General features: G+C 42.7%; 1 protein-coding gene and 1 pseudogene across 1 annotated transcript; both read right to left on the reverse strand.

Moving 5' to 3' along the window:
* Positions 1 to 388: 388 nt before the first annotated feature.
* LOC109751435 (ubiquitin-like modifier-activating enzyme atg7) lies at positions 389 to 11,736 on the reverse strand (annotated as a pseudogene).
* Positions 11,737 to 12,677: 941 nt separating this feature from the next.
* LOC109751433 (COP9 signalosome complex subunit 8) lies at positions 12,678 to 16,814 on the reverse strand. The gene is made up of 5 exons (XM_020310324.4): positions 16,594 to 16,814; positions 16,400 to 16,476; positions 16,112 to 16,293; positions 15,298 to 15,405; positions 12,678 to 13,086 (listed from the first exon to the last, which is right to left on the reverse strand). Exons 1-5 carry the CDS (start codon positions 16,675 to 16,677, stop codon positions 12,947 to 12,949), a joined length of 591 nt encoding a protein of 196 aa, XP_020165913.1. The 5' UTR covers positions 16,678 to 16,814; the 3' UTR covers positions 12,678 to 12,946.
* Between the last annotated feature and the right edge of the window lie 404 nt (positions 16,815 to 17,218).

The following is a 17,218-nucleotide window of genomic DNA, read 5'->3' on the forward strand; positions in this document are numbered from 1 at the left end:
GAAAGGGTGCTCCAAAAATGCTGCTCCCACTTGGCGCCAAAATTCTAGTGTTCGTTGGATGGCTGCCGTGATGCTAGCTCGCGTTGCCATCTTGCCTCCGAAGGTGCTCTCGTTTCTAGCCTTCCAAATCTCGGAGAGGATGAGGATGATGCTTGTCTTGAGGGCCTTCTTGTGTTCAGGCCGCGCTGCACCGATCATTGCAGCAACGATGGCCATCGGTTTAGTGTCTAATTCTGTAATGTCATTTGATGCAATGTGATTACGAGTAACATAATACTCCCTCCGTTCCAAATTACTCGTCGTGGTTTTAGTTCGAACTAAAACCACGACGAGTAATTTGGAACGGAGGGAGTAGCATTCTATGTTCCCTTTTTCTTAAATGGTCCAATAAAAGTGAGAAGTATGAGTGATAGTTCCATAAGTTTGATCTGCTTTAAGCTGTAATGTATTCCCTGCTTGTTGTAACTAGGTTATGTTTGGACAACCTTGCATATGTATAATGCAGCGTCTGAACAGCTAATCTGCTTTCAGCTTTAATGGATTTCCCTACTTGCTGTCACTGATAAGCGACGTTCTCAGTTACATGTGAACCTGTCCTAGCCATTTTACAGAAAAAGCCAGCAGAAGGGGCACCAGCCTACCTGGCACCACAGAGGGTTGCCTCAGGCAGCGCGCCATGGGCGCGCCCCAGCCCCTAGTTACACTAGTTATAGTCATGAAATCACGTGGTACTTCAGATGTCAGCGAACTCGTCATCTTTGACTTCATCTACCCACTCGACCTGAGAAATATCCGTGCATTTCATCAAGTCCGTCAGGCCGGTGAGGTCTTCTAGATAGGTTGGTTCATTGATCGCCTGCATCACAAAATCCAGTCCTCTACTCCTGTATTCAGACAATACCTGCCATTTGTTTTGCACGAGATCAAGTGAATGAATAAACAGTACGGGTTTCAGCAAAGTTTGAACTATAAGAGTTTGCTTACCGCGTTTGAACATGCAACACATCTGCTTGAGGCATAGCCCAGGAGGGTTAATAAGTTGTACTGCGATATTGATCCCCGTATCTGGTGCGGCAACAGACCAAACGAACGCTCACTGGTCGTGCCAGCAGTATCTCCTGGAGCATGTATACTGCATAAGATGGAAATCAACTATCAGTTCACATTGCCTTCTCATAATGAATGCATCTGTCGTCTTACATAGAAACCATATAGTACACGAGTTCATGCTGTCCAACTTCCAAGTGTTCAGCTGCTTACCCATCTGGATGATTTAAGATTCTTGCAAAGAGGTCTGCAGCATATCCAGATGCAATGGAGGCCAGTCCAGGTCGTGTTACTGTGCACTGTTGGTCCAGTGTTCGGTTGGAGACCGACTGCATCAAAAGATAATAAAACATCTTATATGATGGTTGTAGTAGATAACACATATTGAGGAAATAAGTGCGATTCAAAAATCTCTGGCAACAAACGTTACATCAACTGGGGTTATAACGTCATTGCAGAAGTAACAGCCCAGTCTTTGACGGCCAAGAACATCTTCCGCAGACAGCCTAGTCGTCGCAGCAACCACATTTGGACTTTTGGAATTTGTTCCTGGACCAGCTCCATGTCGCATGGCAAGGTAGCTATCAAATCCTAGGGCTGCAGTAATAGCAATCTGCAGTTTGACAAGAGGCATTAGATTTAGAACTTCCAATGTGTAAATTATTCAAGAATATGGACAGAGTTTACCTTGTTTTCATTCGCACAGAGAAGTGTTGGAAGCCACCTACTTTCCCTTGTGTCAGTCAACAAGAACACGGCATCATGGGTAGCTACTAACTTCTGGAGACGCTTGCAATTATCAAGCACACCAGCTGCTTCCTTAGATGACACTGGATGCCCTGGCATCGGTATTTCCATTTGAACTCCTTCAGCCTCCTACAAGGCAGAAATTGAGATGAAAATGTTCTAAAAAAAAATTGAAGTACTACCTTGAGAGGAAATGAAAACTCACCACTGACGAACATCTCTCTTTTAGATGTGTGAATATTGCTGTTGCTTTCGGGACATCACGGTCACCAAATGTGTAAAGTGATTGCCTTGCCAAATTTGACATACCAACACTACCACTGTCAACCACTGTCAGCTTCCGAACACCATAATCCTGAGAAGTTGGTATCCAGCATGATTAACAAGATGTTCTGTGAGTATACTCTACAGTTCAACATAAAAGTAGCATCAAACATAACACTAACCATAAGAATGCGAGCTACATCACACCCAAGAGTTCCAGCACGTAAAATTAGACATCAAACACTAGACAACTTCCCAGAATTTACAGGGAAGCTGACAGGCAATGTCAAACAAGTGTCCAGCTTAATCACATTATTAGAAACACCTGTAAGGTCCTTTAAATATGTTGGTTGGTTGATGGCTTTCATAATAAAATCCAATCCTTCTCTTCTATATTCAGACAATACCTGCAATGTTTAGGAAGGAGAAACATCAGAAAATATACAGAACTCTTATAATATAGTGTTAGGTGTGCTATAATCTGGAACGTCAAAATCAATAAAAAAATCTTATAATATAACGCCATGTGTCCTATAATATACTTACACCATTGGAACATGCATTACAATCGTTTGAGGAATTGCCTATCACAGTTGATAAAGCACACTCTGGGAGTGATCCTTGCATCTGATGCGGCAATAAACCAAGCCAATGTTCAGTGTCCATACCAGCAATATCTCCTGGAGCATGTATCCTGCAAGAGGTATGAATTATGATACAATCCTTGAGGCACAATGTACATGGACTGTAAGTTTCCTTTACTTTTAGGGTTGAGGCGCCTATTTACATGGGCTCTTCGGGGATGTAGCACACAGGACCCTTCCTTTCCAGTCCAATTAAACTAAATATCAAAACGTGCAAGCAATCAAATCTGGATCTCAAGCACTCAACTTTTCATTCAAGAACACTTAAAAAAAGTTTCAACTCATGACATTAAAATTTCAACTCCAAAGAGGCAAAACAAAACAGGCACTGGATATGGCAACTTGCTCCTCGGGAAAATATCTGGTGCCAGGACCTCTACCAGTATTTAAACACGAAGGAAGGCAAAAGGGACATCAATAAGATGGTCATAATCCGAGAGAGGAAGATGAGGGATGTCAACCAAGTCAAATGCATCAAGGACAAAGCAGATCGGCTTCTGGTGAAGGACAAGGACATCAAGCATAGATGGCAAGAATGAGAGCTCTATCATTGAACTGGATGATTCCTTCGATGATACTTTTTGTGCGATGAATCCACGAGTCTGAGGGAGGCTTTAAAAAGGATGAAAGGAGGCAAGGGGATGGGCCCTGATTGTATCCCCATTGAGGTGCGGAGAGGCCTCGGAGACAGTGATGTTATGGCTAACTAAGTTTTTTCAGCCTCATTTTTCAGGAAAACAACATGCTCGAAGAATGAAGGCAGAGTATACTAGTACCAATCTTCAAGAACAAAGGGGGTGTTCAAAGTTGTACTAATTACGTGGGATTAAGCTGATGACCCATACAATGAAGCTGTGGGAGAGAATTTTGAGCACCGCGTAAGATAAATGACAACAATGACCATTAATCAGTTTGGTTTCATGTCTGGGAGGTCGACCATGGAAGCCATTTTCTTGGTACGATAACTTATGGAGAGATACAAGGAGCAAAAGAAGGACCTACACATGGTGTTCATTGACCTGAAGAAGGCCTACGATAAGATACCGCGGAATGTCATGTGATGGCCCTACAAAGTCCTAACGAAGTACATTACACTCATCAAGGATATGTATGATTATACTGTGACAAGTGTTCGAACAAGTGACGGCGACACTGATGACTTTCCGATTAAAATAAGACAGCACAAAGGGTCAGCTTTGAGCCCTTATCTTTTTGCTTTGGTGATGGATGAGGTCACAAGGGATATACAAGGAGATATCCCATGGTGTATGCTCTTTTCAGATAATGTGGTGCTAGTCGACGATAGTCGGGCGGGGTTTAATAGAAAGTTAGAGCTGTGGAGACAAACTTTGGAATCGAAAGGTTTTAGACTTAGTAGAACTAAAAACCGAGTACACGAGGTGCGGTTTCAATACTACTAGGCACGAGGAGAGGGTTAGCCTTGATGGGCACGTGGTACCTCAGAAGTACACGTTCCAATATGTCGGGTCGACGTTGCATAAGGATGGTGATATCGATGAAGATGTGAGCCATCGAGTCAAAGCTAGATGGATGCCGTTGCTCTTGGTCTTGGCCTTGTAGACGTAGGCCATCCTCTTGCCGCCATACCAGGCCACGTCCTCCCTGGTGTTCACCCCCTCGATCTGCAGCAGCGACGTCGTCTCGTACTGGTTCGACTTGGGCCTCTTGTATCCGAGGATGGTGCCACGGACGTAGAGCCTCACGCGCTGGCCGGTGCGTCTCACCATCTTGCTGCTGCAGCGCCGCCGGGGAGGAGAGGTTCGGGGTGAGCTGCGAGAAGGCCGGCGCAACCAGGAAGGGAGGATGGATGAAGTGGTGCCAAGCTTCTGGCGTCCTCTATGACAAGAGAATGCCACAAAAGCTAAAAGGCAGGTACTATAGGACACCGATTGACCTAGAATGTTGTGTGGCACTGAATGTTGCCAACTAAAAGGCGACATGTCCAACAGTTAGGTGTAGCAGAGATGCAGATGTTGAGATGGATATGTGGCCACATAAGAAAAGATCAGGTCCGGAATGTTGATATTCGTGATAGAGTTGGGGTAGCACCAATTAAAAAGAAGCTTGTCCAACATCGTCTGAGATGGTATGGCATATACAATGCAGGCCTCCAGAAGCTGTCAAGTGAGATCGGGATAGAGCAAACTTGACATGGGAGGAGCCCGTAAAGAGATATCTGAGGAATATCACCAAAGAACTAGCCTATCTCAACTTGTTTAGGACTGAAAGGGGTACATTTTAGTATATACATGGGCACATGACTATAATCTGCAACATAGATAACTTGAAAGGCTTTATCAGTACTTTATTACTGATATTCCTATATTTGGCTAGCTGAAAACCTACTTCCCCAGCTCTGTCCTGCTCACCTGTCCGGACGGTGTCCGTGCAGTACTGTACGGGACTCCTAGGGTGTGTTTGGTGGCATGTATGGACCTAGCCTAGTTCTCCTCTCATACATATTGAGTCCATGCATTTGTTGTTGTTTGGCAGCGATGGATGCACTGAGACATGCTGAGCTGAGACTTTGTTTGGCAGCCTGCATGCGTTTAGACATGCTGAACAATTTTGAATTCCGAATATTTTTTTGAATGGTGAACAAAATTGAAAAGCGTGAACAAAAAATTAAACATTTTTTGAAAATTTAAATAAATTTTGAGGCTTTTTTTAAAATATGAACATATTTGAAATTCTGAACTTTTTTAAAAGTTTAAACAAAAATCGAACTTTTGAATATTTTACGAAAATATAACAAAATTTGAAATTCTAAACTTTTTTCAAAATTCAAAAAAAATTGTTTTTTAATTCTGAACATTTTTTACATTTAAACAAAAAATGAAATTCTGAACATTTATTAAAAATTCAAACAAAATTTGAAATTCTGAACTTTTTGAAATTCTAAACATTTTCAAAAATTTAAACAAATTTTGAAATTCTGAACTTTTTCAAAAAAAATAAACAAATTTGAAATTCTGAATATTTTTTGGAAATTTAAACAAAATTTGAAATTATGAACATTTTTTGGAAATATAAACATATCTAGACGTGGTCTGGTGGGTGGGGACGAGGGTCAGGGCCAGTATAGCTGGGGTGCATGAGATGGGCATGGTTGAGGGCCCTTTTATGCATCAGATGGGCATAGCCCAGGTGAGCCCATGCACCCTACCAAACAAGCAAAAGTGGGTCGAATTGGGAACTTTTGCCCTCATGCACCCTCCATACACCCTACCAAACACACCTAGGCACACATAAACAAGCTACAAAAAAGTAGGTCCCAAAACGCATATTCAACACCCGGCGCCTTTTTGAACTTTGTAATCAACTACTCTTCATCGTTATCACTGACATACATACAAAAATTACATTTATGGACTTATCTTTCAGGAATTAAGTAGCTTACCCCTCTTCATGATGTAATATCCTCGCAAAGAGCTCCACTGCTTTGCCAGATGCAATCGAGGTCAACCCAGGCAGGGCTACTGTTTCATTAAGGACTAACTGCAAAACAATACAAACAAACAAATATGAAATTATATTAAGGAACTGGTGTCAAAATTGTAAGTATAAAACAGAAACAAAAGGAGAACATTTCCACAAATATAAGTCTTTATCTGGTATACATTGACAAAAGAAGTCGAGTCGTTGCAGAAACAACAGCCTAATCTTTGGTGACCAAGAGCATCTTCGGTAGATAAATTATGTCCTGGACCAGCACCATGCCGCATGACAAGGTAACTGTCATATCCTGATGCTGCAGTGATAGCGATCTGCAGTGGAGACAGAAGACCTTTAGTTCCCAAGAGCCAGTATATGATGAAGTAGAAAGATGGGGGATATATTACTTATTTAACTGAACACATGACTGGAATATATTAATTATCCTCTTAAGCCATTAAGTATTAAGATTCCTTGGTCAATATGAGCTGAGAATTATTGCAACCCCGCACATGTTAAATGTGTCTGAGATTTACCTTATTTTCGTTTGCACACAGTAGAGTTGGAAACCATCTACTCTCCCATGTGTCAGTCAACAAGAAGACCACATCACTGGAAGCTACTAATGCTTGAAGACGCTTGCAATTATCAAGCACACTTGACATTTTGGTTTTAGAAACCGGATTCCCAGGCACTGGTATTTCCATCTGTATGCCTTCAACCTCCTAAAAGGCAGCAATTGTTATCAACAAACAGATCTATAGGAAACGTAATATTCAAGATAAAGGTAGCAACGACTTACCACTGCAGGACATCTCTCTTTTAGATGTGGAACTATCGCGGTGGCTCTTGGGACACCACAATCATTATCTACGTAGAGTGATTGTTTGACTATATCAGGAATGGCAACACAACCACCATCAACCACTGTTAGTTTCCGTACACCCCAGGTCTGAAGATTTGGTTCCACCAAAAATAAAAAGGTAGGAAAGATGTGTAAGGGCATATACTGTTAAAGTTTGTTCGAAGGAATAGTATTACAGTTCGTTACAAGGGAGCATAGATATAGTGGTAGCACAAAGTACAAACCATGAGTAAGCGGGAAACTTCACAGCCAAGAGCTCCAGCACCCAACACAAGGCATCGAGCGCTACGCAACTTGTTTAAAACAAGAGAGGGATGTCGCCATCCCATAAGCTTCAAGTGCATCACCTGTTTTTCTTCATCCTGGCTGTGTATATGATAAACAATCAAATAGATTGCATTTGTTGATGATGATGTGCAAAGGAAGGTAAATAATCTTCACTACCTTGCTGGATTCAGTGAGTCAAGATCAATGGGTTTCAGTATCTTTTCTTTCTTTCGATCCCCAGCCTTTTCTCCTTCCCATCCAATAATTTCAGGCACATAATCAGAGCCATCCCAGCCTGTAATCACAACTAATGTTAAAAACAATTACTAATGAGATTGTAAAGATCTTATTCAGATCGATCATAATACCATGAGGTGCTGCAAATGATGCTTCACCAATAAGGGACTTCTCTAGATCAGGTTCCCCACGTCTTTCTCTGTAGCACAAGAACTGAACTTTCTCGATTTTCCACCGCAGGCTCAGGAATGCAATGTAGTTTCTAAGAGCCCAGCCAGGGTAATCTTGATGACCATGATCATAAAATCCAAACAGGAGCTGCTTTACCAAATAAAAGTGTAAGCAATGCATACTTGGAAGGTTCCAGAAATATTAAGAAAGTTGCAATAAGATATAATATTTTTTGCATATTATACATGAGGATTTCAGAAAAAAGACTAGAGAAATCAAAGATATTATGGTGTAGATCTTTTGGAGGAGAAGTCTATAGTTAGAAAAAACCTAGATGTAGATATTTTAGGTATTGGATCTTAAATATTCATGCATAAGAAATATCTAGCACTTAGATAATTGTGGAGAATCTAGAGTAGAGATAATATCTACCGTAGGATTTGGAAAATTATTGCCACATGGCAGTATCTACATTGTAGAACTATAAACAAGGTGGCCTCACTCTCACCAAAGCAAGCAACAACAACAACAACAACAACAAAGCCTTTAGTCCCAAACAAGTTAGGGTAGGCTAGAGGTGAAACCCATAAGATCTCGCGACCAACTCATGGCTCTGGCACATGGATAGCAAGCTTCCACGCACCCCTGTCCATAGCTGGTTCTTTGGTGATACTCCAATCCCTCAGGTCTCTCTTAACGGACTCCTCCCATGTCAAATTCGGTCTACCCCTACCTCTCTTGACATTCTCCGCACGCTTTAGCCGTGTGCTATGCACTGGAGCTTCTAGAGGCTTGCGTTGAATATGCCCAAACCATCTCAGACGATGTTGGACAAGCTTCTCTTCAATTGGTGCTCACCAAAGCAAGCAAAGAGAAGAAAAGAAGCTACAAATATGATATCTTAGAAATGGCCAAAAAGGAGCCAGTGTAGAGATAGATAGCTACTAATTGTACTAATAATTTTATGTAAACCAAATAAAGAGCTAAATATACCTCATGATAATATAATCTCCAAAAATGCATGGACCCTCAAATACTTTGATGCAAGACCAACCATCAATATTTTACATTTTACATTTAGAGAAACAATACATGAATAATAAGTATAAAGTTTAATATGAGATCACAAAAAGTTGTGATGAAATGGATGACACAAACATACCTTTTGGTGATCGCCCGAATAACCTTTCCAGCACTTAAGTTGTCTTATAACAACAGAAGAATCTGAGTATATATGGACCCCAAAAAATGGACAACCTAAAATAATTATCAATAAATATAGCAAATTAGATAAATATATACAAGTAATGATAAGTTGTGAAATATTAATTTGAAATGACTTAACAAACCTGTGGTTTCATTTGAATCGCGCCACACTTTCATTGATTTAGACAATGATGTTTCCTAGAGAAGTAAATACATGGCACTCATTACCTATCATAAAAAAAAAATATGTGATATTAGGTGCATTACCTCCTCTTGGCTTAGCACCTCTGAGGCGCTATGCAGTCTGAGAAAAGTCATTTTAGAGTTCAAAACCAACGAGGGGAATGCAACATCATAATAGACCTTCCAATTTTTCAGATCCACAAATGATATCACAAGAAACCTCAATAGAAGAGTAGGATCCTCTTCAATTTTACCGGATAAAATATCATAAAAGATCTACATCCACAATATATATACAACATAAAATTGTGAAAATTGACAAAAACCGGAAAGAATTAAGATTAAATATTTCCTATTAAACAATGTACCCTTTTTCCTTCTTCTTTGAGTAGAAGGTCCACATCTAGATTTTTGAAGCCCAACATGTTATTAGTGTTTACGAGGGTCCTCGGAACTATACAATTGTTCCTAGAGTGAAATGGAGGTGATGCTTCTAATGATTTTGAGGATAGCCTGACGAGACCCGGAATTTTTGGATGTGCGCACAAAGTATAACAGCCTAGCACAAAAATAAATAAATAATGTTAGTATATTCAAAAATACTAGAACTAGCCAAAACATACACAGATAGTCAAACTAGAAGAATAAAAAACCACAAAATTCAAGTACTTCATGGTTGGGGCAGGGGAATTCCACTTCTTTTCAGGATTCCCAAGAGTTGTTTCCCATAGAGAAAATAATGTTATGAGTGTTCACAACAAAGTATACAAGCAGAAAGAGCAATCAGGGCTACAACAATAATTTGATAAACAAATGATGTTAGCACGGGATGGAACAAAATTTGCTAGCAAGTTACACACGAAGAGTACCATCCAAAGGAACATTTGAAGTAAACCTTACAGAGTGCACACAAAATATAAGAAACTATTTTTAAGAAACATTGAGCTGACAACCGTGTAATTGGTTCCTGGCACTTTCCCACCTGCGACCGGGGGAACCCTAGCACGCCGCCCCCGCCCCAACCCTCCTCTCACGCCCCTCCTCCCCCAGCCACCGCCGAGTGAAGTCTGGCCTCCTGGATCTGGGAGGGCGGCTCGGGGCCTCCTGGACGGCAATGGGATGGCACGACTGTCGTGGCTGGGTGGCAGCATAATCCGGGTCGATGGCATTCGGACGTGCCCTAGTGTCAACGGACTTCGACGGGTGGCGCAGATCCAATATGTGTTGGTGGATGCCGTTCGGCAGCGTGCTGGTGTAGGGGGCAGCCCATTTCGTGCTGGTCTTGCCATCGCGCTTGTACTCTCCTTCCATGTAATGCAGTTGTGGTGTCAATCCGAGTCGGGCGCCCCTGAAGTTGTTGTGTTGTCAGGCGGATCTGCGCCGATGGCCACGGTGTGGTGGCGTGCGGGCTTGCCACGGCCAAGGTCAAAGAACTAGGCCGGAGCTTGCTCGACGGAGGCCGTCAATAGCCACTCGGTGTGTTGCCCCAGTCCAAGGGAACTGGCTGGAGACGCAGGCGCGGGCGCTTCCTACGGTGCAGGCACCCAAACTCGTTGTCATGCCGGGCTATGAGTGGATGGAATGACTCTGCACTTCCTACCGTGGTTGATGTGTTGTGAAGTGGGCGGTTGACGGTGTCTCGGGAGATGGATGCCGGGGGCGGCGTCCTCGGGTGGTGGTCCGCATGGTTGGTTCTTGGCGGGCACCATGATGGTGATGATGGCTATGCTTTCTTTGTTGCGTGGGCAGCAAGGGGTATAGCGGCACGCGGCTCAGGCTCGTTCTCTGTCGTTGGCAGTAGCGACGCCGAGGTCCAGATCTGGAGGCTTGTGTTCGTCATGGTGGTCCTGGATGCCTCGCTGTGGCACGGGCGAGCTGTCGAGCGAAAGCTCCGCGCTTTGGCGCCGACGCACGCGGTTGTCGCTCTCCTCTTGAGGACGTCGTTGTGGTTCTCCTCTCCGTGTCAGGTTACTGAGTGAAGACCCTTGTCTGTCTCGGACTTGGCAATGACGACGGTTAGCGTTGTCTTCCCTCCTGAGGGCATTGTCATGGAGCTTAGTTATCTGGGGTGTATCGTGACACTATATTCAGGTTTTCCTGTGTTAGTTCTCGACCACATAGGCGTGTACGTTTTTGTTGTCCGGTTATGCCCGGATCTGCTTTGTACGAGAGGCTCCTCCTTACCTTGTATATATCGTTCAGCCGTGCACCTTGGTTCGATGCTTTATCTATAAAGCGGGGCCAGAGCCAATTTCAAGAAGAAACATTGCACCACCAACTGGAGGAGCTCATAAAATAAAACTCCAGGAGCACCCACAGCTAAGACCATCTTCGATTCAATGCACAAAATACACAACCTCCTTCCGCCCTAAATCGCTACTATCGAAAAATTCGGAGACAATCAACGGGGAGAGGATGCTCACCAGTGATGGGGACTGGGGAGTCGTCGATGCTGAGGACGTCGAGCTTGAGGTAGCGGACGGCGTCCCAGAATCCCGGATCGACGCGGCTCTCGATGGCCTCCATCTCGAGCGGACGCGCATGCGTCTCAGCTTTCGCCGCCATCTTCCGTCTCGTCTTTCGGAATTGAATAACCCTTGCAGTTGGAGCAGGCTTTGCTCTGGCTTATGTATAACTGCGAAACCGGGTAAAACAGCGAACCGTCTTCAAATAGTAGTAATTCGACTCAACCTTAACCTTTGCACCAAGTCGGCCGTGCTCTGGGCCAGGCTAGGCCGGCCGACCGAGTTGGCAACCTGTCAGGACCCAACCTTTTTTTGACCTCCTAAATTCTGAAGATTCTGAAGAATTGCAAAACTTTCACTGTTCATTCTATCTTGGATCCGAGGGTCTACAATCTTCTACGGAATACTGTTTATCTCCTTTCTTGGGTCGTTTGTGATGCTGGCTATATAAGCTGTGTACGCCTAAATGCAGGCTATCTTATCTCGTGTATTTGGGCTGAACCCTAGCCGCTGCCATGTTCTGGCCGGCATAAACTTCTTTGTAATCTCCTAAATTTAGCAAGCATTCCTCTAAGGGTAGTAAATACCTGTGACATGCTGAGCTTCCCCTGTTTCTAAGTGCTCCATCTCTGAATCTCTCCCTGTTCACTGAAGGCCTGTCACAGCCCCGGTCTCGACGTTTTCTTTTTCGGTGTTCTCTTAGAGAAGACGGCTGAAAGGGGATGTGTGGTATCTGCTCCTGAGCCCAAATGGACCCGGATGAACAGTAAATTCATAAAAAAATGTTTAAAAAATCCTGATTTTTTTGGCAAACATTGTTGAATGTTTTGACTGATCACAAAGTTCATGATGGAATGACATTCATAAAAGTCATGGCAAAAAGACAAAATCAGTGTTCAAATCCATGAATGTCATTCCATGACGAAAATTTACACATTTAAAACATTCAACAATGTTTGCCTCAAAAATATCATTCTTTTAAAATTCTTTATCATTTCTTTCCAATTTATTACTGTTCACGGCAGGTGCATATGTGCTCATCTGCAGAAGAGGACTTTCACAATCAGACATATGTTCAACAGCGATCCATGGAGAATTTGCAGTGACTTGCTATTACACCCAGAATAATTTCAAACTTCACGTCACTTAAAACAACTAATAGGTTCAACATAGGCACAGCAATCTGCTTAACTTCGATTCACGCACTCCCTTGCTAGCAAGCAAACGAGACAGGAATGGCAAGCTCGCTTAACCAGAAGACGCATATTCAGTACAGAGCGATCTCTCCTTTCCATCCAAAACACAATCTAGCCGTACAGTATTAAGCTACCACCATGTACGATTAATAGTTTCCTTAAAAGCAGAAAAGATGGAGGGGGGGGGGGGGGGGGGCATCAGTGCTCCAGGTGGAAAACACATTCGGTCAAACGCTGCAGTTTGCTTGCATCAAGCTTCTGGTTAGTCTGGGGCTTTTGTTTTCTGACAGTAAGCATCTTGGTTGCCACATCCAAACTCCAACCATTTTGCACGGCATCTGCATCCAGAAACAAGGCAACGGTTTGTCATCAATTGCATTGACACAAGTAAAAGCAACAGTGCAGCAATAAAAATTGAAAAAGCACATGCATAAGCATTTTCCAAGACAACACTAATGTATGTGAAATCTAGCAAGGAAAAGCAACTGTGCAACAACAGATGAACGAACAACTAATCGAACTGGAAACCATGTTTATCAGCTCAAACCCTAATGCTCCTACCCACCAGGGATTTTGGTAAATTAAAAAGGTACGAAAGGGTGCACTTATACAAGTAAAAGTGTAGTTGGTTGCATCCAACATGTCCACTGACTCTGCAGTCGTGGTTATCAATTAAAACGTAAGCATATGGATATCAATTAAATAATAAGTACTCCCTCCGTAAAGAAATATAAGAGCGTTTAGATCACTAAAGTAGTGATCTAAACACTCTTATATTTCTTTACAGAGGGAGTACCAGCCAGTTCCTATTCGTATAAAATATCCAACAAAGTAATAATTGTGCAAGTAATACTCCCTCAGATCCAAAATAAGTGTCGCAGCTTTGAACTAAGGTTAGTTCAACCTTAGTTCAAAAGCTGCAACACTTATTATGGATCGGAGGGATTACTCTTGCTCTATTACTTTATACAAGAACCTAACTACGAATAAGAAGCAAACCGTTGTGCCTCACAGAGTCAAACTTGGCTCAAAAAAATTATGTTACACAAATAATTCTGCATTACTGTGCAAGTTGGTAAGCAAAGAATAGTGTGAAGTTCTGCGGTGTGCGTTGGCTTTGGTGTAGATTGCAAGTTAAAGTGGGGTAAAGGTTGAGAAGTTGTGTCCATTTAATCGAACGATAGTGATAGTTTGCTGGATTGTACATTCTGATTGTTGGCATGAATACCATGATAGTTTTGTGTTCAGTGGGAAGCTGAAGCGTAGCACATGTGCAGTGTACAATTAGGTAAGAGACAATATTTGATGGCCTGAAATGGAACTGTCTGCGTTATAGGAAAGGATTCTCCTTCGTGTGTTAAGTCAACCAGCAAGGCAAGGACATTGTAACAGATGTAACTTTATCTACAAGCATGAGATCATTATGCTCGTTGCAATTATTCAGAACCCCGGAAGATTGGCACTTGAATATTTATCACCTGATAAAGTCCAAGGGCCAAGGACTACATGTCAGCGCGACGAAAGGGTGGTAAGTGATGAAGTGCCAATCCTAGGGGTCGTAAAGCCAAATTTACTGATTTTTCAAATGTAAAACGGAGCAGCAGAGCACTTGCACCTTCAGGCTTCCTTTGGTTTGTAGGAATCCTATAGGATGGGATTTTTGAAGGAAAAATTCCTATAGAGCCCTTTGGTTTGTAGGAATGAATTCTTATTCCTACATAGGATTGATTCCTCTTAGACCTAATGGAAAAATTCCTATCCTATGAACCAAGTGATATCTCTTTTCCTATATAGGAACCGAGATACGTGTCATCTGATTTCCTATGACTTCCCTAGTCCTATGATTTTCCTATCCTATGAACCAAAGGAGGCCTCAAATAAATCATACTCATCTCGCTATCAGAAGGAGCGCGGGACATGTACATCACAGATGCTTAAATAGTACTCCCTCCGTTCCAAATTACTCGTCGCAGAAATGGATGTATCTAGAACTAAAATACATCTAGATACATCCATACCTGCGACAAGTAATTCGGAACAGAGGGAGTACTACCTTTGCTCGTTAATGTAAGACGTTTTGGTAGTTCAATTTGAACTGCAAAAATGTCTTTACATTAGTGAACAGAGGTAGTAGATGGACACGCACAGAAAGTAGCATGTTGTTTCTCATAATATTAGTTAGATATATCAGAAGGATATAGGATTTCTGAAAGAGATCACTGCCAGCGATATATGTGTTTAGAGAAGTATTCAAAATCAACAAAAAAGGAAAGATAGTCATCTGAAATATGCTTAGGTTTGTAGGTGCAGATAATGACACATGCTCCTCAAGGATATCAACAGAACTAAACTTTTTTTAGGTAGCAAACCATCTCCACTCAGTAACTAAATTAGAGTATGATCTTATACATATGAGGGTAACACTACATAGGGAAAGATCTATTCTTATTCTTAGATTAAAAATGCAGATTACATGTTTCAAACCAATCAAGCAATTAAACAGGTTAGAATGCTCAAAACTCGCTATTATGCTGAATTGAAAAACGTACAGTTAGTAGCATCCTCCTCGCTCATCCCCATGAAGTGAGCCACATCTGCAATGCTGATTGTGGTATACGCAGAAGTCAACAGCTCGAATATCCTCTTTCTGTAGCTTTCTACACATTACAAGCCAAAGAGAAAACTCCATGTTAACCAAAAAGGCAATAGAGCAATCGAAAACAAAAACAAATATATGAGTAGTTCCAAACATTGGAAGTAAGACAAGATCAGTTACCATGCAAGTAACAGGGGCAATATTACCGCAATGATAAGTTCAGAGATCAACCTTTTTTTCTGGCAGGAAAAGACCACAAGGGATTCATAAAAGAATTTAACCTCTCTAGATCTACAAAAATACCACATCGGTACCACAAAAAGGGCTGTAGCTGGCATAACTGTATTGTTGATTAGAGAAACAGCCCCTATCTGCATTATTTAGGGGTGAAATAGCCAACGTCTTATCTAAAACCAAAATCATATGTGGATACAATGTAAGCTCATTGGACAACCATCTGTGGGACCAATATTTCCTATACGCAGTAGAGTTCTTCAGCAACCAGACAATCATAGCAAAAAACTCTACTGCCAATGTCACATTCAAATTCAGTGAGGATCTTGTCCAATTACAAAGATAAACCTTCCCCATGAATAATCCATAAGGGGCAACCTACTTATCTGCTTCGCCCCATCCCCATCACAAAACAGAACTACCACAGCTCTCTCAGAGCAAGCAATCCGAACTACATTACATTACACAACTAGCACAGGAAGACTATATTTACCATGCTAAAAAGGAGTAAAAAAAAAAAACAAGGGAGATACCTAGGAAGGCGGTCACAAAATCAGAGATTTCAGGCCCCCACTCGAACGCCTGTGCGGAAGTATAGACCCCAGCGTAGTCACGGTTCCAGAGGCACTGGCCAATCTTCCAGATGGCGCCCAGCTCCGGATGAGCGTCCTTCACCTCCTGCGGCACCGTTTTCCACAGAAACCTCGCGCTGTTCCTGCTCACGCACACAGAACACAAATCATTGTCATGGTAGCGCTAGGTTAAAATCCAAATCCGAACGCGGAAAAAAAAAAAGAGGGGGAGGGGACCAGATTACATACAGGTCGTTGAGATAGAGATGGCCGAGGAGATGAACGGCGTAAGGCCAGTCGTCGGTGGCGACGCCCCGGGACGCAACCTGCGAGTCGAGTCGTGCAGCGCGTTAGGGGAGGGGGGGCGGCAGAGGGAGGGGAGACGCTTCGTCGCTAACCCTTACACGGGTTGGACGGGGGAGAGGGGAAGGAGGTATCCGTACCTGGAGGAAGAGGTCGTCGCAGAGTGTGGCGATGGCGGAGTAGGACTTGGCAGAGAGCGCGGCGTGGACGGCCGAGAGATCCATCGGAGGAGGAGGAGGAGGAGATCGCCGGCGGTGTGATGTTGGGGGGCGAGGGTTTTGGCCTCTGAGATTGTGCGATTTCAGTAAAATCCGGGCAGCTTTCGACGTTTTGTTTCCGGAGAGAGATAGAGAGAGAATACGGAAAGAATAGAACATGGGATGTGCATATCAATCAAGCAGATCTAGCCCATCCAGCCCAACTACTTTTTCGTGGACCAGCCCAATCAATTTTGTTGGTCTGGGAAAACTCTGGTTTGAAGTTCAGGCTCGCCAAATCAGTAATTTAACTACTAATAAATCTCAAAAAAGTAACTAAATTACTATTATTTTCATGATTCACATTTCAGTTATTTATTTATTTTATGAAAATAATCAATATTTATTATAAAAATTCACCGGAAGTATGCACCTGGAAATAATAAAAATTACATCAAGGTCCATGGACTACCAAACGACCACTGCCGTCGCCAGAACGAACCGTCGCCACGCCGTTGTCGCCACTCCCATGCCAGAGTTGTCTTGACATTGTCGATGAAAGCCGGGA

This window comes from Aegilops tauschii, chromosome 2 (genome assembly GCF_002575655.3).
Source record: "Aegilops tauschii subsp. strangulata cultivar AL8/78 chromosome 2, Aet v6.0, whole genome shotgun sequence".
NCBI classification, from domain to species: Eukaryota; Viridiplantae; Streptophyta; class Magnoliopsida; order Poales; family Poaceae; genus Aegilops; species Aegilops tauschii.